Here is a 27,805-nt window from a genome sequence, read left to right on the forward strand (position 1 = left end):
CTATAGTGTGTACCTAGCATAAGAGGCAGCTTCAGATAAGGTTTTACTGCAGGGGAATTCAAAGGGTCATTTCGCTCTGCTCTGTTTCATAGCTTAAAATATAGAATGTGGTTTGTAATTGTAAATATTGCAATGTTATTAAAAAAAAAAGCTATAACTGAAAATAAAAATATGAGACTCTTTTCTTTTCTAATGTTCTATTAATTATCCATACTATACATGCAATACAATACTACATACTATACATACAATTCATTATATTTTAAGGTTTTAGTTTGTTTGTTTTTTTCATTTCAGTGTCACTTTAAGTTTACCTCCTTCAGTTTTGTTTTATTTTTAACAAGGATTACGGTTCCTGAACTACCTCAGGTTAACCCAATTGTTTAAAGAGGACAATTCAGGGCCGAGGCATAGGCTGGAGAGGCTCCAGCCTCAGGGCGCAGTGTAGGAGGGGGTGCACAATTCATTCATCTGTCATTCCTAATTGTGTTTGAAGCAGAAAGAAATAAGAAAAGGAGATACATGGAAGTGACTACAAGCCAGATAACTAGAGATTAAGGTGTTGGGGGGCCTGGGGCGCCTCTTAGTCTAATAGCAATCTGTGTGTGACAGCTGAGGTGGGAGGGATAGGGGGGTGCACTTTGGTGTCTCAGCCTTGGGTGCTGGAGGACCTTGTCCCACCTCTGGGACAATTATTATAAAAGCATTTAAACTAAACTGACTGGCTTGCTTTTAAAAAAGGAACTATGCATAAATTATATATAAAGGTCCCACAAATTATATCAGTAATTGTCATTTATTTTTATAGACTATTTTCTGTGCTTACCTGTGACCTGTTTTTATCCCCTTGTAAATACTATCTGCTATTATTTCACTTTAAATTCACATTTAGTGGTCTTTTCTCCCACTTATGGCTGACTGGACATTAAAGAGAATCTGTATTGTTAAAATCGCACAAAAGTAAACATACCAGTGCGTTAAGGTACATCTCCTATTACCCTCTGTCACAATTTCGCCGCTCCCCGCCGCATTAAAAGTGGTTAAAAACAGTTTTAAAAAGTTTGTTTATAAACAAACAAAATGGCCACCAAAACAGGAAGTAGGTTGATGTACAGTATGTCCACACATAGAAAATACATCCATACACAAGCAGGCTGTATACAGCATTCCTTTTGAATCTCAAGAGATCATTTGTGTTTCTTTCCCCCCTGAGGGGGGAGTGCATAGCAGAACCACAACACTGAAGAACTTGGCAGCCTTTCCAGACACAGGCTGACAAGTCTGACAAGGGAAAGATACATTGATTTATTACAGAGACTGTGATAGTACAAAGTGCTGCAGTAAGCCAGAACACATTAGAATAGCTTTTGGAACTTGTAGGATGATAAAAAACAGGATGCAATTTTTGTTACGGAGTCTCTTTAAAGGCCACATTTGAGGGTAGACCTATAAAGCTTTCTCACGCTGTTAAAAATTATAATAATAATGTATTATATTTTTTGCATTGTATCTCTGTTGAAATTGATTATTCATTTTTTAAGGGAGGGAAATGCTTCAGGATGCCACAGGAAACAATACAATTATCTAACACTATAAAATTTTGAAAATAAAAGAGCTTTAACGTTATTGACAATGTTTCCTTTCTTTGCCTTCAGATCCAAGGAGGGAAGCTGCAGTATAAATTTGACTGTGGCAGTGGTCCCGGGATTGTGTCTGTGCAGAGTATCCATGTTAATGATGGCCTGTGGCACACGGTGTCATTAGAAGTGGATGGCAACTTTGCCAGACTTGTTTTAGATCGTGTCCACACTGCATCTGGTACAGCTCCTGGTACTCTCCGAACACTCAACCTGGACAACTATGTGTTCTTTGGAGGCCACATACGCCAGCAAGGAGCAAAGCATGGAAGAAGTCCACAAGTCAGTAACGGTTTCAGAGGTTGTATGGACTCTGTGTTCTTAAATGGCCAGGAGCTCCCTCTTCATAGTAAATTCAAGAACTCTGCATTCATAGAAGAGTCTGTGGACATCACTACAGGTTGCTCATTAACTGCAGCTGATGCTTGTGCAGTCAACCCTTGCCACAATGGTGGTGTGTGCTCCCCCTTGCCCAATGGAGGTGAGCTAATTTGCACTCTTCACTAATTATTGCCCATAATCCTAATATATTCCTTAAATGTGTTTATTTGTTGTTGTTTTATATGGCTTTTAAGGGGCTGTATATTCCAAAACTGCTGATTACCTGCTGTACATCGTCTTCCCCCTTGTGCAGTAAAATTTAGATTAGAAAATCTATCTTCAGTTTTTATCTCAAGCCTCACATAGTATCAGACATAAAAGAACAGATCCGTCATTTTAATAGCTCTGTTGGTAAATTATTAATAGAGGCAAAATACGAGAAATTCACATTCCATTTTTACTTAAAGGAAAGTCGAATTAATACCACACATGGGGAAATATTATATATCCCAAACTGCATATTTTCATGGCAGTATGCAAACTTGTAATTGTATTAATTTGCCAAATATAGAAGAAACTGGGATCACAGCGGATGGGGGTTTGATATGTTAATGAAAAAATTTACATATGATGTGTAGTATTTTTTAAAGCCACTCCATGCTATTCTGGTAATACTGGATTCCGCACACAAAAAAAAAAATATAAGTTTAAAGTGTACCAGAGCTCAGTAAAATAAAAAAAAATTATACATACCTGCGGCTTCCTCCAGCCCCATCCGCTCGGATCGCCATCCTCCGATGTCTGCAGCGCTGGTACTGGGTCCCCGCACTTCCGTCAGTCGGAGCCAGTCTGACGTAAGTGAAGTGCGCCCTCTGCATATCTCTCCAGCAGCTTCTGGAGAGATACGCAAGTTGCTGGAGAGATACACAAAGAGCGCACTTCTCCTGCGTGGACTGGAGCCGACTGAAGGAAGTGCGGGGACCCGGTACCGGAGCTGCAGACATCGGAGGATGGCGGCGTGGGAACGATCCGAGCGGATGGGGCTGAAGGTAGCCGCAGGTATATATATATTTTTTTACTTTTACTGAGCTCTGAGTCCCTTTAAGTGCAGGTTTTTTTTAGATATTTTCAGTACCTTTTGTTCTAGTTCTTAACCCATTAGCAGCCAATTTATTTAGAGGCTTGCAAGTGCCCCAAGCCAATTTATTTTAGCACATTTTTTATTTCTTATTTGTCACATTTCCCTGCTTCTAATTAGTACTGCTGTAATGTGTATTTCTGGCCAGGGGACAGTGTGACACAATAACAGAGGACCTCCTGCACTTATCGCAAACAAGATAACTCTATTGAAGTTGCTAATGGGTTTAAAGAGAACCTGTACTGAGTAAAAATATTTAAAATAAACACATGAGGTAACTTCAAATGAACATTACATAGTTACCTTGCCATCAGTTCCTCTCAGAAGCTCACCATTTTCTTCTGACAATGATCCCTTCCAGTTCTGACAATATTTTGTCAGATCTGAAATATATCAGTTGCTGTCAGTAAAATATCAGTTGCTGTCAGTTATAGCTGAGAGGAAAACGGTTGTACCAGGTAATGTCCATGTTTCCCTATGGCTCAAGTGGGTGATGTTACAGTTTAACTGTGTGCTGACCAGAAAGCGGTTATGGGTAATGGCCATTTTCAAAATGGAGGACGGAAAATTCCCTTGATCACAGTGGACAAACAGGACGCAGGACAGGAGAAAGACACTGCGGAGTAGACTACATGGAAGGTAAGTATGACTTGTGTATGCTTATTTTGACTTTTAATTTTCAGTTCAGGTTTTCTTTAAGTATTTCTGTTTTACAAAATGGAAATGTTTGGATTATGCTTATTTAAAGAGAAAACATAATGGAACTGAAGACAGATATTTGATATATCACTTATACTTTAAATATCCATTTAAAGCAGAGCGCATTCATGATACTCCGTGTGCAAACCATGCCTGGTTTTCTGATGAGAAAGCCTTTCACTGCCCACATGAATATAGGAAGCTGCTATACAATAAGTAATTCACATGGATTACCTTTTGTGTCTGTTTTTGTGCGCTCAAATTATTGGTACTCATTAGTTGGTTTGGCTGAAAGATGCTGAAGCGTTGGTAAAAGCCCAGTACCATTTGGGCATAGGCCTTTACTGTGAGGATTAATGTTAGGGGATTTCAATGAGGGAGAGTTGAATTTTGTGATCACCTAACAATTTAGAACTGTTTTATGGAACTCCTAACATAGTTTGGTTTCTGTTACAGGATACTACTGTAAATGTTTGTCATCATTTGTGGGCACACACTGTGAGACAAGTGCCAATCCTTGTTTAAGCAACCCTTGCCTGTATGGAGGAACCTGCGTTCCGACTAAAGATGATTTTATCTGCCATTGTAGAGGAGAATACGGTGGCCAGAGGTATGTATACAGTACACCTATTAGAAGAGGGAAGAGACAGCACTGTCTGACATGGTGCTTCCAAAAGTTCCAGTGCCACTTTGAACCTTTATCATGTTATGATCCATATGACTTTACATTGCTAGTGCTGAAAGATGTATACTTGTGATGTCTACAATTACAATGACATCAAGGCTTCAAATGACCTAGAGTTATGGGAAAATATGAATGTATTGGTGGAGGTGAAATCGGGGATGTGGGCGGAGAGTCTCTGGAAGTGGACAGTCCTCACAGGTGTGTATTTGCTATAGTGTAGCAGGAAGTGGGCCTCATCCACCAGGTCCTCCTGGTCACAGTGCCGGCACAGTCTCTCCTCCCGGGGCTTTCATCTCTGTCTGTGCCGCCCTCTCTCTATCTTCAGGCTGTGGGCATTCAGATGATTCAGGCTCAGGCTCTGTCTGTCTTTGGGGTGGTGCAGCCTTTCCAGTTACAAGGTCATTGTGCACTCTCTCTGCAATGATTGTGTACAGCTACGTGTTTTATTCTAAATTGTAATCAATAAGATGGGAGTCCCAAGTGTAACACCCACTCCTCTTTTCTTCATTAAAATTGGGAGTAAAATACTCAAATACATTTTGAGTTTACGCAGTATTTAGTTTTGAAATGCATGTCAGACCTTCAGCTGTAATTTGGATACCAGCTAACCCTCTTGATAAACAAGAGTGCGGCTCCACATGACATCGGGGAAAATTCAGTTTTAAAAGCTTTAGCTGTCCGTGGAGTTGTCCGCCAGCAGGTGTCTATAGATTAGCAATAATGGACGCAGCAGCTGCTGTCAGTACACACATTTATCCTGCATCTAGCCTCTACAAACAGTACCAAACAGGTCAACTCATCACAGCCGTTATCATAGAAACTGATTACTACCATGTCAGGCATCTATTCTGTGTATTATTGGTGTGTACAGGTAAGAGTTTTTAGTGTAAATTGTTGTATTTATTATTTTCTGTACTAAAATAATTAAGGCTAGGTTCACAGTGGACAGTTGCATAACACATACGTTATAATGAGTGTGAACTGCTATGGAGCCTTTAAAACAAAGTAAAGCAAAGACATAAGACTCCATGGCCCATATGCAATTCACTTTTTCTCCTGCGTGTTCTCATAGCTGATATTTGCTCACCTTCTCAATAAAATGCCTTTTAAACCATTTACAAACAAGAAAATACTCAAATTAATTTGTATTGTACTTTGTTATCTACTTTTTGGTATTTTAAATGCAAAGTATTAAAAAGGTATTTTAAACAGAACATGAAAAATGATCTCCTAGGAGAAAACGCAGGTGAAGAAGTGAATTGCATATGGGCCCATATGTCTCTCACCTCGGGTTCCCTTGTGCAGTTTTTATTTTAAAAAAATACAAAAACTACAAATGGGATCTAGCTAAAAGGCCCCATTGCTCAGAACTAGTATAATTCCCCATGCTAGTGAGTACAGGTGGTCAATGAGATGCTATTAGTTCTGGCTTAGATGCAAATTTAATTCAAATTCTGTTGGGCTATTCAAATTCAGCAGGAAGTACATACAATTGGCCCAATCCCAAATTATCAGGATCTCATTGGCCATCTCTATGGCTAAGATATACAAAATATTGAGTGTTTATTGTGTACAATATTTATAATCAGAATTATGAATACAGTAGTTGTAATTGCTTATATTAATATACACATGTGTTTTGCATGCCAGTAATATAATGTTCCCATTCCAGATGCCAAATTGGTCCATACTGCAAAGAAAATCCTTGCAAAAACAGTGGTAAATGTATTGAAAGTTTGGACGGCCCTGCATGTGAATGTGAACCTGGTTTCCATGGAGAAAGGTACTCTCTCTTCCAAGCATGCTGCCAAAATGATGATTTGAATAATAATAACAGCTTTGCCTAAAAAAACAACAAACACAAACAAAAACTTTTCTCCTCCTTCACCAACCTGGACTTATGTTAAAGTGACCTTGGCAAATCCCTATTGTCAGATGAGAATACTACCATAGATTTGACTACTAACCCCCTCCCCTTCTCCCACCAGGGAGGCTGGTGCAGTGGCCAGGGGATGCCATGACTAGTGGGTGTGGCAGGGGCAGGAGGAGACATGGTTTGGGAAGGGGTATTTGCAATAGGCAATTCCAGCCAATGGTGAGAATGTAGATGTTGCTTTTGTTACAATGACTGCTTTTGGGGTTAAGCCAATGATACTAACTGCTGTAAATTAAGCTGGGAAGGGCTATACTTGTTGGGGTTACATGTAGGAGTACAGTATTTGTGGGAACACATGGCAGTACCAGTAAGTGAAAATGCGATTTTTGTCGGGATTACATGTAGGAGTACAATAATAGTGGAAATATATGTCAGAACTAGTACGGGAAATTACTATACTTGTTACATGTAGAAGTGCAATATTTGTGGACATGCATGGCATTACCAGTAAGGAAAAATGGCTATACTTGTTGGGGTTTCATGTAGGAGTGCAATATTTGTGGGAACACATGGCAGTACCTGTAAGTGAAAGTGTGATATTTGTTCGGGTTACATGTAGGATTGCAATATATGGCAGTACCAGTAAGGGGAAATGGCTATACTTGTCTTTGTTTCATGTAGGAGTGCAATATTTGTGGGGGTATGTATCAGTACCAGTACCAGTAAGGGAAAATGGCTATACTTGTTGTGGCTACATGGGGGGGCGGGGGTAATATTTGTGAGTGTATATGGCAGTACCAGTCTTTACATTTCAACTTAAAGGGTCAACATTTTGGAGGTCAACTTTATTTCAAATGTATACTGCATGTTAGGCTGATTATCAGATTCAGAATCCAACTTGTGTAGTGCTGAATAATGTTTTTCTTTCTCCTGGCCACTTAATACTTGTGTACTTTGTGTCATCATGAGGTTCTTCAGTAAATTAAAGCACAGTTAGAAGCTACTAAACATTCCCTTTATTTATTTATTTATTAATTTTTTGCTTTTGCAGATGCCTGAATGATGTTGATGAATGTGATGAGAACCCGTGCCCCAATGGTGCCATGTGTGAAAATACCTATGGTTCTTACACTTGCAACTGCAGCAATGGCTATGGTGGAAAACATTGCATAGATCTTGCCCTAAATAAATATGTTTCGACTTCCTGGAACATTGGCCTGGCTGAGGTCATTGGGATCATTGTGTTCATTGCAGGTATCTTCTGTCTGGTTGTGATTTTTGTTGTCTGCCGAGTAGTAGCCAGTAAGAAGAAGAAGAAGAGGCAGCAGGAACCAGAGAACAAGCATTTAGGACCATCCTCAGCATTTTTACAGAGACCATTTTTGGATCCTAAAGTAAACAAGAATATCTATTCTGACATCCCTCCCCAGGTGCCTGTGCGGCCCATATCCTATACTCCAAGCATTCCAAGTGACTCTAGAAATAACTTAGACCGGAACTCCTTTGAGGGATCCACCATTCCAGAACATCCTGAGTTTAGCACTTTCAATCCAGACTCTATGCATGGACACAGGAAAGCTGTAGCAGTCTGCAGCGTCGCTCCCAATTTACCCCCTCCACCTCCATCTAACTCTCCATCAGACAGTGATTCAATACAGAAGCCAAGTTGGGATTTTGACTATGACGGTAAGCATTTGTATATTTGTTTATATATTTTTTGTGGTGTTTAGATGATGGATGCCTGCATTGGCTGAGCCAGGTTGTTGAATGTAATCCTATAGGAAGGAAAAGCTGTGCTCCATTTCTATTAAGCTTACCCCATTTTGGGACAGTACATTGCATTAATAGCTACAGACTGTTTAATAATAATACTTTGTTATAAAAAAAAAAACAGAATGTTGTGAGGATAAATTGCTATATTATTTACAATTGGTCATGTGAAATGGATCATAGAGGAGAGCCCTCAACCAGTACTCTATCCAACCACTTGCTTCAGTCTACTAAAAAAAATTTTTTGTAGCATTAGCTAGGAACATTTCTGTTCATTACCTCTTTGACTGACATTTGCCATTGTCTTGCAATTGATTGTCTGATCCTCCTGTACCCCACCAATGCTCACCTGGGCCATCATTTTCTTTGCTGCATTTCTCACATCCATGTATGAGGGCAAGGACATTGTGCTTTCCTGCGCAGTAGCATGAAAACATTTGTGCACAGAGGAAAAGCAGTGCACAAGTGGCTCCATGCTACTTGGCAGGCAGGGGCCATCAGTGTGCCTGGGAAGGTCGGTTGCACTCGTACATGGACTGGAGCATGACATATGAACCTATCTGGCATCCCTTTTTAAAGCATTTGTTTAGTAGGTTGAGAGGTTCCCAGCACTGGATCGGTGGGCTGGAGGAGGATGGGAGAAGCCTCAGGGTTATCCAAAGGCTTCCTTCATCTGAGGTAAGTATCTAGCTTGGTCAATTTCTGTCCCTTCAGGTACACTTTAATGGAAATTTAGAGATATGTGTTCACCTCAATATATCTGTTCAGAGCTTTTTCCTTCTTGCTGCCAGTCTGAAGAAAAATCTATAGCTTCACAAATCTGACTTTAATTCACTACGTGTGGGAAAGGTAAACTTGTACATTTAGGCGCCTTTCACACCCGGGAATGCAAAATTGCGATCGCCTAGTGAATGCAATTGTGATTTTGCGTTGTGCTATTCCGTGATTTTTCGGCATTTGTGATTAGCGATCCTCATTCCATTGAATGAGAATCGCGACGCAATTACCAGGTAAATGCTGCATGTAGCGTGTTTGCATTCGGCGATAATAGCAAACCCGCCATAATCGCTGCAGTGAGAGTAATCCCCAGGGCTGTGGAGTCGGAGCAATTTTGGGTACCCAGAGTCGGTGATTTTGTAAACTGAGGAGTCAGGAGTCGGAGTTAGATGATTTTTGTACAAAATCCACAGCCCTGGTAAGTATTAGACTAAGGAGTCGGAGTCTGGGTCACTTTGGGTACCTTGAGTTGATGTCAGAGTCGGTGGTTTCATAAACTAAGGAGTCGGATTTGGAGTCAGAAGATTTTTGTACCAACTCCATAGGATTATTTGAGCAGAGCTTCTGGAGCAGCCCTTTCCTGATTGACTGCAATCAGCAAAGCGCAAATCACAGGCACAAAGCGCTCGAATGTGAATGAGCCCTAGAACAAATGCTGATTGTATATTTTCCATCATATATTTATTGCACAGGCTGGCTATGGGATCTTTTAGACACTCCACGCACAGTATTTTCAGTACTGCCATATTTATGTCTCACCTTCCCTTCTTTATAGAGCACTGCAACAAACCAACAAAGCCAGTTTGGAAATATGCAGTAATCACCAGAATAATGTCACATGCCGTTCCACACATGTAATCTTCAGAAACCATTGAACTCTCTCATCCCTGGGAGATTTGTCATTGTGTTCTGCCATTTCAATTATTTCATTTCAAAGTGCCTCTGTGATTGTTATGTTCAAACATAGCTCATTGCTGTTTTTCCTGAACCGAGCAGCGACCGGCTCTCCTTTGGGAAATGATCAAAGACATATCTTGTTAATTGAGTGTCCTTAACATTTTGACATTTTATCTTCTTTTGCGCTTACAGCTAAGGTTGATCTTGACCCGTGTCTTTCAAAGAAGTCTCTGGATGAAAAGCCTTGTCATTTATACAATCCGCGGGAAAGCATGTCTGAGATTCAGTCACTTAGTTCCTTCCAGTCCGAGTCCTGTGATGATAATGGTATGTACAGAATAGGAGCTTAATTAATTGATACAAACAGAAAGTGATGCTTATCGGTTTAGTGTGTGAGAGTAAGCAGATAGAAGGCCAGCTATACAGAATGTCCTTTTCCACCACTCATATAGAACTGTGTGTTGGGATTAATATACATTGTAGTTACGTAATCAATGAAGATTGATCTCGTTGCCTATTTTTGCAAACTGTGGCTCTCAACTGCTTACTGTGTGTGGCACCTAGACTATTTAAAGGATACCTGACCTGAGGCAAAGCTATGTAAGATAAGCACATGCTAGATCCACATACCAATATCTACTCATTTTCCTGGTTTCCAAAATCAACTTTGGGCTAAAGTCAAATTTTCAGACAGGAGGAGGCAGGCTTGTGACAATGTTTCCTCTTATCACCCTCCCATTCCCTTCTTCCCTGCCCCATTTACTCCCCTTAAGGGTAGGGAATGGGAGTATGATAGGAGGAACATTGCTGTGAGCCTTTCTCTTCCTGTCTAAAAACCTGACATAAGTCAAAAGTCAAAGGAACGGACAATGCATTGAGGTATGTTGATCCAGCATGTACATACCTCTGTGTTTACCTTAGGTTCTTTGGTAGCCTTGCTCCAGTGAGGTGTGCTTTAACACTTCATGAGAAATTACAGTATCCACCTTTCTTGGGATAATTTTTGGGAACATAAAGCATACTGTTATGAGCAATTGTTGCCATGTTTAGAGGCAACCTAAACCCTATAAAAAAATGAGTTTCACTTACCTGGGGCTTCTACCAGCTCCCTGCAGCCATCCTGTGCCCTCGACTTCACTGCCGGATCCTCTGGTTTCCCGCCGCCAGCTAGTTTCATTTTTGCCGACTTGAAATCGGCGGGCTGCCACACGTATCATTGCACACATTGCCGAAGTTACAGGACGCTCTAGTGGGTGTTAGCGCGTACAAAGATACACGTTGACACCCGCTATAGCGTCCTGGAACCGCGGTAACGTGTGCAATGATACGCGTGGTGGCCTGCCGTCTCTGAGTCGGCAAAAACGAAACTAGCTGGCGGCGGGGGACCAGAGTATCCGGGAGTGACGTAGATAGCACAGGATGGCTGCATGGGGGCTGGTAGAAGCCCCAGGTAAGTGAAACTCATTTTTTTCTATAGGTTTTAGGTTAGCAAACCTTAAACTTGAACTAGGTGTCACCTAATCAGGGAAACCCCACCAAACAACTACATCATTTTTATTTATGAGTAACCAACTCTGTTGATATACCTATAAGGTTTGTCCTGACGGACTGAGTGTTCTCTATTTTTCCCTGGTATACTGTCTCGGAAAGCGTATGTGTTAAAAGCAAACCTTAAGCAAGGAAATGTGCTTTAGGTTATGTACTTAGATATGGAGAAGGAAGGCTCTGGATCCCATAGAGCCTTCCCGATTCTCATGCTTTCCTCCTGTCCCACCGCTGTCTCCCATTGAAGTTATATGACTTTAGGACTCCTTGGCAGTCCTTATAAATGCCCACATCCCCAAGTACTTCCGAAGATGGGCACATCCGGATCGGCTTGTCTTCAGAAGTACTCAGGGACACAAGTACTTTCGAAGATTGCCCAAGGAGGGCCGTTACCGACCATGCTGGTTGAAAAACTTCACAGAGGGGACAACACTGAATGAGGAGACAAAAAGAGGACCAGGAAGGCTCTATGGTATCCAGAACCTTCCCTCTCCATAGGTGTCTATTTTTTTTTCTTCAGATTTAGCACTTCCCACCAGCCCATTGACTGAAAAGTGCCAAAAAAGGACGTTTTAAAACATCAGTTTTGCAGAAACAGGTTGAATACCATGTAGGTGTAATGTATCTGTCTTTAAGAACATACAGGTATAATTTCTTACCAAGATGAGCATGTATTTAAGCTATAATATAAACAATACTAATTTTACATAAAATAGCTAGCTCCTACCATCAGGCCTAAGTTCCTCACACTGACTTACAGCTTGATAAATTATTTTATATATTATGGACTTATGAAGCATCTACTACTAGGTATGGTAAATGAGATGCAAATAATATTGAGTTGATGCAGGATTATGCAAACGGTGTATGCAAATTTATGCAATTTGAAAATGGCCCAATCTAATTTTAACCTCAGCAGGATTTGATTGGTTGCTGCAAAAATTTGCATACAGAATTTGCATAATGCTGCATCAACTCAACATTATTAATCATTGGCCATCCTTATCTACTACTATTCACTAGAATAGTAAAATTCCTATTCACTGGTTTATATGCCACGCTCATTTCTGTTTCAGAGGACAATACTTACTAATGCAGAAACCTCCCTTCATTGAAAGACCACAAGCGGCTGAGTGTAACAGCTGTTTACGTGTAAAGCAGAAACAGGATCATTTTTCTGCTGTCTTTTTTTCAGAAACTGCCTATAAACTACAGCTTTTAGTAAGACTTTATTTAGCCTGCAGTGCTAAAGATTGATAGCCTCCTATCACGTGATACGCCGGCGCTAATGTTTATTGTGTTTGTTTTTATGCAGGAAATTGCTTTTTCAGCTTCCAGGACTGACTTCTTTACTTACGTTAAATTTCTGTAACTTTCACCGCAATAATTCTTCATTATAAAGCCATCTATATTTGTTCTAAATGTCATACGAGCACATTGTTAGGAAAATGTTGTTTGGGAGCACTCTAGAGCAGAGCATTGTAATTCTGATTTACAGTGAGTTCCAATAAAGTGCTTATACCTTGGTTCTCCTGTGTAAGAGCCACTTGTCTTGATTAGTGGTTAATTAAACCTCCTTGTTGAGGTTAAATGCTGGCAAGCAAGAACAGATGCAACATCATTCCTTATTTCCCTTCATATGGAGCTGACTGTTAATCATGTGCTAATGCTTGCTGTGCCTTCCGCCATCACAGGCTGAACTATAGAATAAGAGATGACACATTAACAGCTTTTTCTGTTTTACTTGATCAACAAACGTTGGCAAGAAGCATTCTTCTGTAGATCTCTTATAAAGGATTGTATCTCCTTCCTCTCTCTCTCTCTATCTCTTTATCTCTTTATGCTGCAGTTCCAATATGGATCAAATCACCTATGAGCGAAAGCAGAGTTTGAGAAGGGGCTCATTGTAAGTTTGATGGAATTTGTAATAAAGGAAGTAGCACTACAAACTAAAACATATATTGCATGCATAGGCTTGTTTCTAGCTTTATGAGCCAGCCTTGTGCTTGATGGGCACTTGCTGCACAGCCAAGGCTCTGCCAGTATTTCAGTACTTTGTGTTCTTGGATGAGACGTGTGAACTAATCTTCTAAGCAGTCATTAGCTTTATGCAGTGAATAATCATCATTATCAACACTTTCTAAAGTGCATAACACAACTTAGATATAATGTACACCAATCATATGCACCCAACAGAGAACACTGATTCTGATAAATATCAATGCATTCATCCACAGAAGAGAGCTGTTGTCCCGGTTCAGGGCTCTTTCACATGCAACATCCAGTTATTTAGCACTCTGACTCCATAGGCATTGACCGGGTGACAAATAGAGTATAGGACCTGAATGTGGCTATGTCACCCAGGATCAGGGCTGTGGAGTCAGAGTCAAAGCAATTTTTGGGTTCCTGGAGTCGGAGTTGTTGGCTTCATAAACTGGGGAGTTGGAGTCAGATGATTTTTGTACCGGAGACGGAGCAATTTTGGGTATTTTTTTGGTACTTTTTCAATTTCAAAGTGCTGAAAAGGTATTTTTAAACAGAAGATAAAAAATTATCTAGGAGAAAGGTGATTGAATCTGGCCCTATGGGTGTTGCATAACATACATTACAACACAAGCATTTTACAATGTGTACATTTTAATGAACACATTATGTTGTATCTGTAGTTACTGCCATTGCTATAAGTGCAGTGCAGGAAATGCTTGCACTGAAATTATGCTGCGAGTTATAACACATATTGTTTGAATGGCCACATTCAGAGTTATGGGTAGTGCCTTGCCATGCATGCATTTTATGCATTATAAGCCAGCCCAACACATGTAGTGTGGATAAGCCCTGACCTCAGTCAGACTTGATTTCTGTCAAGGAGAGCGGGGAGATGAGTGAGAGGGCAATCCTGACTAGGGATGATCAAAATCACTGCTCGCAATATTCCGGTTTCTCTGCAAGAATTTCCTGAGTCAGTTTAGCGAAACTGGCACAATTGTTAGACAAAATAAAGTGCAGTTTTAAACACTGTGATCCAGAAATCACATCATTTGATTGATATTAGGGTTAAAATTGATCAAACGATCAATTGTTTTTGTCAATTACAAAATAATCATGGACAAGGTGAAGTGTACAATCCTTTACACAGAAAGGTCTTAATCTCACATGGCCAACTTGACTACCAATTTCAAAGAATATCTGTAAGCAAAATTGGGGCCAATTCTCTGCAAGTACGGCCTTGTACATTTTTCTCACTTATCCCTATTTTCAGCATTCTTCTATCCAATGGGATTACTGTAGTGAGTGAGGTAAAAATATTGCCTGCCTATTTCTTTTTTTTCCAGAGCAGAGCTAGCAGAGAGCACAGGGGAGGAGGGATCCATATGCAGTGTAATTATTATTATAGATTTATATAACACCATCATTTTCTGTGGCTCTGTACAGAGCAGTGGGGCTGTGCATAGACACTGCTCACACCATCTGACCATTAGAAATCTGATTATTTTTTCTTCTTTGAGTACCCAGCACACATCGATTGATGGCGTTTAAGCAGCCACTTTGTTGTGACAATACTAATAAACGTCAGAAGGTAGGAGGCTTGAGTCATGGAAACCGAGACACAAATAATGGGAAACACACCTCTGAAGACACATTTCATTCATACACGCATTGAGAAAATCTAGGAGGGAGCCGTAAGACACATTGACAAAGCCGTCATTGGCTCTACATGCGCTGCCTCTCTAATTGATTTACTGCGGTTGCAGCTTTTATTCACCCGATTTATCTCTCCTTTCTAGATTTATTCCAGGTCCCAGAGCGCTATAGATTTTCACATCATTTACTCATACTTAATGTGAATGTAGATTTACAAAGAGATTTGAACAACATAGATCACCTTGACAAGCAGGAACATTGGTTTTGAAGTTCTGAGGAAATAAATGAACCAGCTTTGCAATTAATTCATTTGACTCAGTTTGTGAACAGTGCAACTTCCTTTATTGCGTTCCATTGTATGAGGTCTCTGTGTTCGGTGTTGTGGTTGCTGGTGTCGTGGTTTGTGTTCTGCACTCTCCATCTACACATTTCATTGGATTTACCAGAGCATCAGGGCTGAATTATGAGTTTCCACCTCACGTTGTATTTCTGTACATACTTTATGTAAACTCCACAAGTATTGCTATACAGTGTATTTGACATTGATTTGCTTCCCTGACGTGAGGTAATGCCAGTGCCATTCGTATCCTGAAGAGGGAGAATACGCTTATTTTTCTCTGTAAAATAACAACAGATGCCTTCTATAATAATAAGTGGATGAAAGAACAAAAAATAAATGACCTTCTATTTAATACTAGTTCTTATGGGTGATTTACATAGGTTTTATGAAGGCAGAGGAAACGCGGTTTCTTTATTACTACTCAGTAATCATCCCCATTATGACTGCTGGCGGCGACACACTGTGTAACATCACCGCGGGTGGCGTGGGAACGCACATTCCTTATATCAGCCATGACTTCCAGCTAGCAGATTCCAATTTGTAATGCTGTTTCACTTAATAGGGGTGTGGTGGCAGGAAAGACCTATCAGTCACTGCAGTAACAGTAGACAGGCTGTTGATTTTATTAATTTACTTTTTAGATTTCCCTTTGAGGGGCGTCTTCATTTTACACGTGTAATGATGTCCATTGACTTTTTAGTTGAGTTGGCTTTGTCTTACATAGATACTGTAAAGAAATCTGGGTCCTGCTATTGGTGGATTGTTTAGGCGTCATCTACGTGGCTATCTATCTGCCTTCAGACTCTGAATTAAAGCCAACTACATCCAAATTTTAAGAATCTGAAAGCACACATTATTTATTGTGAAATAAAGTATTAAAAATGTCATTTTTCATAGCTGTGTTTACCTGTAGCTACACATATCCATACAGATGCAAGACTGCTGAACACTGTTCACAAAGGGGAGAGGTGATCTATGCAGCTAAAGAAACAAATGTGCAAGCTATTTTTATGCTCCACCTTGTCAATGGCCTTTCCATCACCTTCAGCTACAGTAATGATGGGGAATATAGTCTGGCCTGTTTGATTCATTCTACTTTGGAAGTCACATGGTTATTCCTGACTGAACCACCCTTCAGTTAGAGACAGGGCCAGAAACAAGTTGTAGTATAGTGGTAAGAGCACATTTTTCCAGTTTAAGGGTAACTGAGACGGGCAAGAGAGAAAAAAATCTACATACCTTGGGCTTCCTCCAACCCCCTTCCAGGCTGATCGCTCTCTCGCCGTCATCCTTCGCCATCTGGATCTTCAGCAATATGCCCCAGAAAGTCCTGTATTCTTGGCCAGTCAGCGCAGTCTGGCCATCCCCAATCCCCTGTGCGCTCCATGTCACAGGAGTGCAATGAGGGTGCATGGCCGCGCATGCGCAGTACACCCCAGACCAGAGGAATTTCCGGGGCGAATTGCCGAAGATAGACGGAGCAGGGGGGCGGCGAGGGAGCAATCAGCCTGGAGGAAGCCCCTGGCATGTATAATTTTTTTCTCCTGCTAATCTCAGGTGAGTTGGTTATTGTGAGTAAAATAGAAGTCATGTAAATGTTTTTTTTGTTTTTTTTGTGGTGTTGGTGATCTTTGTTAGGAGTGTGTACATACATTCAGAGATGATTGTTCACGTTTGGCTGGGCAAAAATCCAGCGTTAGTACAGCTGACTCAAAATGTTATTTGGTGACACATTCTACCAGTTTGCCAGATAAGCAACAACAAATGAATGCTGCTATTTAGCACCAACCAACGCTGTTATTTTGTGCCTCTTGCTTGCTGGCTGCACGCTGTTTTCCTTCATTTCTCCATGGATCGGAGCACTATGCCTAGTGGTTTAGTGGTTAGCTCTCTCGCCTTGCAGCGCTGGGTCCCTGGTTCCAATCCTAGCCAGGGCACTCTCTGCATGGAGTTTGTATGTTCTTCCCATGTCTGCATGGGTTTCCTCCGGGTACTCTGGTTTCTAACCACATCCTAAAATCATACAGATAAGTTAATTGGCTTCTACCTAAAAAAAATATGCCTGTCTATGTTAGGAATTAGATTGTGAGCTCCTCTGAGGGGTAGTTAAGTGACAAGACAATACACTCTGTAAAGCGCTGGGGAAGATGTGAGCTCTATATAAATACTAAATAAAATATTCATATACCATGTCTGTATAGTGCTCATTCAAAATTAGCCCCTGTCTACATGGTACAGTCCTCAGAGCCCACGCCAACAGGGAAAGGTTATCTCTGACACAAGACATTTCCTTCAGGCTGTGTTTAGAGCCAAAAGAAAGGTAATATATCTTTGGGAAAGGCTCCCTTAATGATACTGATCATCCATGGAGAGCAAAACATAAATTAAATATTTATTTGGGAAATTCTGTACTTTTCATGAAAACTATCAGGGCAGTTTCTAGGCTAAAATGCACCCAGGGCGAGGGTGTAAAATTGCGCCCCCCCCCCCTGTGCGGAGCCAGGTATGGATGTCTGCAGTATAGGTTAGCCAGGTCTAGTTGCACTCATTATAGGTAGCCAGCTATAGGTCCCCCCAGTATAGGTTAGCCTGGTAGGTGCCTCCAGTATAGGTAGCCGGTACAGTTGCCCACAGTATAGGTTAGATAGGCAGGTGCCCCTGGTATAGGTTAGATAGGTAGGTGCCCTGAGTACAGGTTAGCTAGGTGGGTGCCTCTAATAGGGAGCCAGAATAGTTGCCCCCAGCATAGGTTAGTTAGGTATGTGTCTCCAATATAAGTAGCCAGTATAGTTGCCACCAGTATAGGCTAGCTAGGTAGGTAGGTGCCCCCAAAACAGGTTAGATAAGTAGGTGCCCCCAGTATAGGTTAGATAGGTTGCTGCCCCCAGTATAGGTTAGATTAGGTAGCTGACCCCCAGTATAGGTTAGATTAGGTAGCTGCCCCCAGTAAAGGTTAGATTAGATAGCTGCCCCCAGTATAGGTTAGATAGGTAGCTTCCCCTCAGTATAGGATAGATTAGGTAGCTGCACCCCAGTATAGGTTAGATTAGGTAGGTGCCACTGCCGCCCAGTATAGGTTAGATTAGGTAGGTGCCCCCCAGTATAGGTTGGATAGGTAGCTGCCCCCCAGTATAGGTAAGATTAGGTAGCTGACCCCCAGTATAGGTTAGATTAGGTAGCTGCCCCCAGTAAAGGTTAGATTAGGTAGCTGCCCCCCAGTTTAGGTTAGATAGGTAGCTTCCCCTAGTAAAGGTTAGATTAGGTATCTGCCCCCCAGTTTAGGTTAGATAGGTAGCTGCCCCCAGTATAGGTTAGATTAGGTAGCTGCCCCTCCCCCCCAGTATAGATTAAATAAGTAGCTGCCCCCCAGGGTAGGTAGGTAGGTAACCCCCCCTCCCCTCTTCCATAGTGGAGGGGGGAGCCAGCCGCGGGGAGGGCAGCCCGACCTCTCCCTCCCTTTCCGGGGCCGCTCTCCATGCTCCCCCTTCCGATGCAGAGTAATTGTATCAGGAAGCGCTAGTCACAACTTACCTCCCTGCGTTCCACTCGCTGCTCACTAGCCGCTGGACTCCTCTCTGTATAGACGCTGATACACATGCTGCTTCCGGCTAAACAGGAAGCAGTGTGTATATCAGCGTCTATACAGAGAGGAGTCCAGCGGCTAGTGAGCGGTGAGAGGAACTCAGGGAGGTAAGTTGTGACTAGTGCTTCCTGATACAATTACTCTGCATCGGAGGGGGGAGCATGGAGGGCGGCCCCGGAGAGGAAGGGAGGGAGAGGTCGGGCTGCCCTCCCTGCGGCTGGCTCCCCCTCCATTACAGCGCCCCCCCTTCCCAATGCGCTCAGGGCGCCCGCACGGGTAGCACGGCCCTGGAAACGGCCGTGAAAACTATCATACATTTAAGCTGCAGGAACTGAATTGACTGTATGCACAACTTTCTTCAGAACCTGTGTAAACAGTATGAAAGTGTTGCTACAGATACCAGTAATTAGTCTTCTGTTACAAAATTAGGGATGGGAAGTAGTAAAACTCACATAAACAGAGACATTTCTAGGCATAGGCAGCTAGGTGTTTGCCTTGTCCGCCATCTAGTGTAGAGGGTTCTCATTGCTTCCTTTATTTCTGCCTGTGTAGTAGCGCAGCCATGAGGGAGGGGTGAGCAGACAGCAGTATCCACTGCCTAACAGCATATACTGGACTTTGGAGGAGCAAATCACCAGGAAACCTCCCTCCTTCTTTCACTGGCAACTCTGAAGTGCAGGAAGCTGGAGATCAGGACAGAACAAGACATGAGACAGGCTATTATTATTTAGTATTTATATAGCGCCAACATCACTGTACAGAGTATATAGTCCCTCAGAGCGGCTCACAATCTAATGCCTACTATAGTCATAAGTCCATCTACTCTATGTATCTTGGACTGGCAGTGACAGCAAGTGAAGTGTTTTCATGTAACTGTGCATGCCTTGGTGGAGTGCGTGTTTGTGCAACTATGAATATAGGTTGGTGCATGTGGGCTTTATTTTATCATCTAGGTTTTTCTTTATTATTATTGTTACCGTTATTATTAATATTGTGCTTTGGGTGTTGGTGGACCTTGTGCCAGCACTGCTTTTTGACCAAGACCTGAGATTTGTGGGCCTGCTTATAAAAAGAACTGTCAGGCCATGTTCTTCACACAAAACAATGCCACTATGCTATTGATAAAGATCCACAAAGTAGATGCACAGATTTGGCTGGCACTCAATGCAGGCCGACTTCAGCTACACACTGGATCTGTGAAGCTACATTGTGCTTTCTGTAAACAATCCAATCCAAGAAAACAGCTATGACCTCAAAGAACCGCACCAAATCCGTACACAAAAAATGTAGCAAAAAGTCCATCCTTTATTTATACATCAACAAACAATTAAAAACACAATTAAAACCAGGTGGGGAATAGCATATGAACCCAAATTGTAGGAGAACCAGGAGGATATTAAAGTGCAATGAGTGCTAATGATACACCACTAGGGGTGTGAAAAATGAGGGCTTGATTGTGGTAGTGGTCGATGGATGTGCATATTACCCAGAGGGGTAGGGGGGGGGGGGGGAGGAGGGAAAAAGGGGGATACAAGGTGCAATGTGCAATGTGCAAAAATCGAATAACCATCAAATTGCAAACAATGAGGATGACAAATACATGACCTCAATATATAAACAGTAAATGTCTGCAGCTTTGAGAAAGCCACAGGACGGTGGCGAATCGCGATAGCAGCGGTGGGGGACCCGTGGAGCTACTTCCTTACTGGTAGGATCTTTACCACATTGGTGGTTTCTGTCTTTGACCACTTTCATTGCAATCTGCACTTTACTAGCTAATCCACAGCACTGTGGTTTCTCACTTTTCTTTCCCCTCTCATTCCCTCATTCACTCTTTGTGTCTGGACTTTTTTCCACTATTGTTTATTATCAGACATTTACTGTTTATATATTGAGGTCATGTATTTGTCATCCTCATTGTTTGCAATTTGATGGTTATTCGATTTTTGCACATTGCACATTGCACATTAAATAAAGGATGGACTTTTTGCTACATTTTTTGTGTACGGATTTGGTGCGGTTCTTTGAGGTCATAGCTGTTTTCTTGGATTGATATTGTATCTAATTGGCCTTTCTGCACATTTCAATGCACTGTATATTTAGCTAATACTAATTGTTTGCTTATGGATGGTGCTCCACATGTTTTGTTTGGTTCTCTGTAAACAATCCATCTCAATCAATCTCAAAGCCAGGTATAGGGTAGACAGAGTCGGGAACCAGTATAGTTGCCTCAATATTTTTAATACAGGAGAACCATACAGTTACAGCAGTGGGAGATAGAGAAGTGGCCTAACAGCTGTTTTGCAGGTTTCCCCACCTCGTCAGAGGCAAAGACGAAGCAGGGAGACCTGTGAAAGGGCTTTCGGGCCACTCCTTTATCTCCCACTGCTGTAACTATGTGTATCTTCTGTATTCCAAATATTAAAGCTACTGGTGCCCAGCTCTGTCTGCTATTGATAAAGATAGGGTGAGCATACAACAAGTGCCGCATTATAGCATTGCCAGCAGCATCACAACTGCATTCTTAGGCCTTCACTCAGCAATGCAGTGCAAATATATTAGCTAAACTGTATGATGGTGCATCCAAGAACCGCAATGGATTGGTGTGGCTAATGACTGTCTGTGCATTCTGGGGTACAGTACAATGTCTGCACGGCCAACCCTCCTGATAGGAAAGTACAAGTATGTGTGGCCGAGCTGGGGATGAATGCTGACCATAGGAAAAGAAAATAGTCAGATCATGCTTTGCAGTACTAGCTATTAAACCAAGCCTATAGTCAGCTTCGGAGAAATGTCCATAGAATTCACTAATAGCCTAACAGTGGGCTTATTCAGCAAGACAATGTAGAGGAGAAATCAGTGAGTTTAGGATGCAATGCATACACACTCCATCCGGAGCTCCTATGGTGCTGGGGGAACTTCAGTAAGTGAATTGTGAACCAGCGCAGATAGGCAGTAAGTAGGGCACAGCTGAATGGTTTGCACATATGTTCTTCCCTCTGTACATGACACATTATGTCCCCTCTTGTTCCTTTTTCTGTGAAATCAAGAATGGAGTGGAGGGGAGATGAAAGGAGGAGGCTGGAGAGCCCTTATGCTGATTAGACACAAGTCCAGATGCATTATACATCATTTCTGTCTGTCCATATGAATGCAGCATGTTCTCATTCTGTCTTTATACCAAACTGTTTTATAATGTAATATCAAAGCTGTGAATGTAATTAGCAGTATTTTATTTGTACTATGAATTTGTAATTTGTGACAGATTGCTACCCTCACTATCGGGTCACACTTACTATTGGATTTCACAAATACAAATGTTTTATTCTGTGTCCAAGGAGCCAGTTCTGTAAAGGATCACTATCACAAATATACATACTGTACATATAAAATGGATATGTCTCCCATACTATCTTTTTTCCTATGCTGCTGTCACTTACAGTAATTAGTAAATACTGACAGATCTTGAACTAGTCTATCGCCTCATGGGGAATTCTCAGTATTATATTGATTCTTTACAAAAGCACTCCCTGGAAAGGACCTATACAAATATGTCAGCCAGCTTCCCTCCTTTTTTGCACATTATTTTGGCAGTTGGACTGAACAACTGCAGTTCAGCAAATGGTTTTGTAAATCAAGAAAATAAGTGACATTCCCCCATGAGGGGATGAACTAGTCCAAAACCTGACAGATTTGTGAACATTTCACTATCTATGGGTCCTTTTTCACTCAGTCCGAATATGCAGCATTTCCCTACATGCGGCCTGGAAGGGGACATGCCTATTCAGACAGTAGGCTTGCTGCCAGGATAACATCGGCAGTTTTTGGAGCACACATCCAAATTCCTGTAGCCAGGCATGGCAACTTGACAGCAGCACAGGTGCCCCATCCAATTCAGAAACAGACATGGCACCCAGCGGGCATCAGCTCTATTGTAAGTGACATGGAACATAGGAAAAAAAGTACCTTATAGCTCATTTTACTTTAGGAGAAATGTACATTTATATGTACCGGTATGTATTTTAAATTTGACAGTGTTTTCCGATAGCTGTCCTTAAGAACAAGTCAGTAAGAACTGGAGCAGTCAGTAAAAACTTTTTCTTATTGAGAAGCTGAAAACTGATTGGGTAATTTTGTCAGCTGCTTCCTCTATGCTTCCGTTTTTAATACACTTGTCTTGATACATTAACTTTCATTTCTCCTAGTGTGACCCAGCTATTTAAACCAAGAAGGACTTAATTTATCAAACTGTCATTCATGAGTATTACCCACAATGGCCAATATGTTTCATTTTGTCTTCATAAATAATGGATATAGATTGTAACATTGGAATGCCGTTGGCTTGTTGAGGCAGTATAGACAAGTGTGACGCAAAGTTGCACAGACACAAGAGGTTGGTGTTTTATGTGGCTCTCAAACCTATTTTTTTAGCTGGAGTGGCCCTTTAATGTGTTGGTCATTTTTTAAAACACAACTGGGCTTCACAAAGCATAACAACTGGCATTATTTTCTGGTGCCTGCCCAGTATGTCTTGGCTCCCTCCAAAATTTGTCTATCCCTTGCAGTAACCCCAAACATTGGGGTGTATGCAATAAACTGCATATAAAGTCTTACACATGGTGAGTAGAGCATACTGCATGGCATGTGAATATATTGCATTAGGCTGTACTCATCGTGGTGGTACAACTTTACACACATAATTCTGCTTAAACTGGAGCTGAACTCTTGCACTAGACAAAAAGAAAACACAGAGAAAGGCACCCTGTATGTATTTAGAGAGTTTAGCCTGTCTAATTCCCCCTTATCTGCGCCTAATCACCACCTTAATTGATCTCTCGGTTGTGTCAGCTCAGGAATTTCCTCTGCCACAGAGCAGCTAATTTGTAAACGCAGGATGTTAACATTATTTTTGCTTCCATGAAAGCAGGAAGTAGACACATTGCAGATTTATTGCAGGATTTGTATCAGCTGTAACAAATGTTTTTCTTAAAAGGAATACTGTAGGGGGGTCGGGGGAAAATGAGTTAAACTTACCCGGGGCTTCTAATGGTCTCCGGCAGACCTCCTGCACCCGCGCAGCCACTCACCGATGCTCCGATCCCCCGCCTCTGGTTCACTTCTGGAATTTCGGACTTTAAAGTCTGAAAACCACTGCGCCTGTGTTGCCGTGTCCTCGCTCCCGCTGATGTCACCAGGAGCATACTACGCAGACCAAAGACCATACTGGGACTGAGCAAAACACCCCTGGTGACATCAGCGGGAGGGAGGGCATGGCTGCGCAGGCGCAGTGTTTTTCCGACTTTAAAGTCTGAAATTCCAGAAGTGAACCGGAGGTGGGGCCAGAGCATGGGTGAGTGGCTGCGCGGGCACAGGATGTCTGCGGGAGACCATTAGAAGCCCCGGGTAAGTTCAACTCATTTTCCCCCGACCCCCTACAGTATTCCTTTAAAGGTTATTATGCTCTTGTCTTTTAGAGCAGAGAGGAAGTTCTGAGTTCAGGTCCACTTTAAAGTACATTTGAACTCTTGCACGGGACAAAAGAAAAACATAGAGAAATGCACCCTGTATATATTTACAGAGTTTAGCTTGTTTAATTTCCCCTCATTAGTGTCTAATCACAAGTTGTAACTTGATATCTCCCCTGTGTCAGAAGACTGCTATGGCAGATAAGCTCATTTGGAAGCACGGTATGTTAACAATATGCCGGCATCCATGAAAGCAGGAAGTAGAAACACTGTAGATTTATTTTAGGAAGTAGAAACACTGTAGATTTATTTTAGGATTTGTAACAGCTGTAACAAAGAAATGATTTTCTTTAAAGGTTATTATGCTGCTGCGTATCTTTTAGAGCAGAGAGGAGCTCTGAGTTCAGGTCCACTTTAACACAGTTTATTTCATACCACCCAATGTCCCCTGATCTCCATTGCATTGCTCACCTCTGTCTTGTCAGTATAGTTCCTTTCATAGTGCGCCTTCCATTACAGTGCTAGCATATTACAGTGCTTTGTTAGCATTCCCCACATTATCAGGGCCCTTGTTACTGACCCATTATTATAGTAACCCACCCTCTGCTAACATTCTACAGTATACAGCCTCTTATAGTCCACCAGTTACTATAGTCCCCCACAGAGTTCACTTTATTATAGTGCCCTGTTATCAAGGTTATTGTAGCCCTACCACTATTGGTATTATTATTTTGTTTCATTAGAGAAATATCAAGCAAAAATACATCTACATTAAAGGACAACTGTAATGAGATGTATATGGAGGCTGCCAGATTCATTTCCTTTTAAACAATACCAGTTGCCTGGCAGCCGTGCTGATCTGTTTGGCTGCAGTCGTTTCTGAATCACACCAGAAACAAGCATGCAGATAATCTTGTCAGATCTGACAATAATGTCAGAAACCCCTGATCTGCTGCATGCTTGTTCAGGGTCTATAGCTAAAAGTATTAGAGGCAGCGAATCAGCAGGATAGCCAGACAACTGGTTTTGTTTAAAAGGATATAAATATGGCAGCCTCGATATATCTCTCATTACGTTTGTCCTTTAAATCCTTTTGAGGAAGGGATTTGCTAAATTGTAAATGATCATAGACAAATGACTGCTTGAATCAGTCATGTATGGGACACTGCCTCATTAAATAACTCTATAAGCCTGTATTGTGCTATAATTCACACTATCCTATGAGTAAAACAGTTGTTTGATGCACAACAGCAGGGATTCATAACAAGGACTGAAACACAAAAGGCTCCATAGCCACGTCAATGACTGGTTATACAATTTATCCAGACAGCAAGAGCATTTATTTCAGGCACTTGGCCAGTATGATATATGGCCAACAAAGTAAAATTGTGAAAGTGCCACAAACACTGCAAGTGCTTTAAAAGCAAAATAAATTTGAAAGGGTTTTGCCTCATGGATTTTTCAAAGGCTCCAGTACTTATGTGCAATAATGTAGGAAATGGTGCTGGACACTTTACGTGGGTTTTGGTAACATTGTGGCAGTTTTACAGGCCCACGTATAATAGCTTTTTAACTAATTGTTGCAAGTATTGTTGTAACATTTTTTACAGAAGTAAACCTCAAGTTAAATTTGTAAAGTGCCTTAACATACAGTACCTCCAGACCACTTTTTTTTTTTATAACAAGTAGTCAGCTGTTTCATATAGTCGCCCTTTCATGTTGGATTCCGCAGGCCTCTTTATTTGTATGTTTTCCAACTGTGTACAGATTGGCCTGCCCTTTCAGCAATTCACACTGGGGGACATTTATCAAAAGTGTCTGAGACTTAAATTTTTTTTTTTAATTTAGAATTTGAGTTTTGAAGCCTAGCGCACACAGTTGGGAGGGGTGATCATGACACAGGACAGTTGGAACTGTGTCTTATGCTATCTGTCACCTCTTCCAAAAAGATGGCTGTCCCCATAAAATCACAAACATTTGCCTGTTATTGTAAAACAGGGTGGGGAAGAGATTATATTACCTATCTATTTTAACTAACGTAACTAATGTAACTAAATGACAGTATGTTTGTTTAGGTTGAAGTTCCTCTTTAAACACTTCTTAATCTCCAGCCAGTTTAGAGATGGATTTGCACTTTCTTAACTGTAGTACAGTTCTAGAAATTCACGCTATTAAGTAGAATTTAAGAAGTTTCTTATTATCATGCAGAACAGTTCCCCCTGCTGGTTAGAACAATTTTAGAAGAAAAAACTGTTGCTAATGCTTTGATAAATCAGGCCCACTTTGCCCAAGTTTCTCATTGATGGTCTCAAGAAGGTCAAGCAAAGTAGGCGTGGCTATAAAGAGCTTGTTGACCTCAGGTTTTGATGTGAACATAGTAGAGTTGGCATTCCAGGGCTTATTCAGTTATCCTCAAGACCTCTCAGTAGGGCAGTCTCTATCTGGGATGTGCCATTTTTAAGATCTTGGTGGCGAGGCCTCCTTCTCAACCCTTGCCAATCATTTGTTTGCTGTCATGCATATGGCTGCTTCTAGGCAGGTATGGTGATGAGTGGCACCCATAAGGAATGCACATAGGGTCGCAAAATGTAAGCCTAAATTAAGGTAATTTGAACTGTTAAATTGATTTTTAATTTTTCATTACATTAGTACAATACATTGTTAAAAAAATTATAGTTTTTAAAATGTGTTGTTCAGCTACAGGTTACAAGTAGACTAGACCAGACTGTATGTAGAAGTCATGCCCTAGGCTTGTTTTAATTTGTTTTTCTCTTACCTTTTACAAGCTTCCATTGTGACAGTAATACACCTTGTCAATGCTGTTGTTGACTCGGTGGAGAAAGAAGGTATATATATATATATCTGTATGTGACGTTACTGCTGTGCTTACATTCTCAGCTTATTAATAGTATATGATATGTGTGCACGTCTTTGAAATGAGTCCCATTGATCCTTACAATAACATTCTGTTCCATCTGCATTATGTGTTGTTGTACACTCTATGTTTCCAATGATATCTACGTGTTTGTGCTACAGATGTCTGTAGAGAATCACACAGCTACGCTTTCATTGCATCTGCTTGTCAGAGCAAAGGGTACCAGGAAATCAGAGGGTCACCTGACATCCACCTCTGACTCTAAAGTCATGACTCAAAAGCAGCACTCCACAGTTCAGGAACAGATGCTCAGTTAATTTGCATTAGCCAATAAAAGTAATAGATACAGATCCTTAGCTGTCTGTAAAAACACTTATTACACCATTAAACTCCAGGACCAGTCTTACCTACATCTGGCTTCTGCCCAGCATGACAAACACCTGATGCAGTGAGAGGTTGATTGTAGACGTGATATTAGTAACTATTGTCTCTTCCCTTTATTGATTCTTTCTTATGGTATACTGTATACATGTATGTGTTATAGGCCTGATTTAT

The 27,805-nt window shown here is 41.4% G+C and overlaps 1 protein-coding gene across 5 annotated transcripts in view; it reads left to right on the top strand.

Annotated features, from left to right (window-relative positions):
- Positions 1 to 27,805, top strand: part of FAT1 (FAT atypical cadherin 1) — a 376,731-nt gene that overhangs the window by 343,294 nt on the left and 5,632 nt on the right. For 2 of the 5 annotated variants that reach the window (XM_068278660.1, XM_068278659.1), the window contains exons 22-27: positions 1,656 to 2,118; positions 4,252 to 4,405; positions 6,153 to 6,263; positions 7,408 to 8,042; positions 9,993 to 10,127; positions 27,162 to 27,221. In XM_068278660.1, coding sequence (XP_068134761.1) covers positions 1,656 to 2,118; positions 4,252 to 4,405; positions 6,153 to 6,263; positions 7,408 to 8,042; positions 9,993 to 10,127; positions 27,162 to 27,221 — 1,558 coding nt within the window. Of the gene's footprint in view, positions 1 to 1,655; positions 2,119 to 4,251; positions 4,406 to 6,152; positions 6,264 to 7,407; positions 8,043 to 9,992; positions 10,128 to 13,194; positions 13,252 to 27,161; positions 27,222 to 27,805 lie in introns of all 5 variants that reach the window. The other 3 variants (XM_068278661.1, XM_068278662.1, XR_011030974.1) reach the window with 2 other exon arrangements.

Source organism: Hyperolius riggenbachi, chromosome 1 (genome assembly GCF_040937935.1).
Source record: "Hyperolius riggenbachi isolate aHypRig1 chromosome 1, aHypRig1.pri, whole genome shotgun sequence".
Lineage (NCBI taxonomy): Eukaryota > Metazoa > Chordata > Amphibia > Anura > Hyperoliidae > Hyperolius > Hyperolius riggenbachi.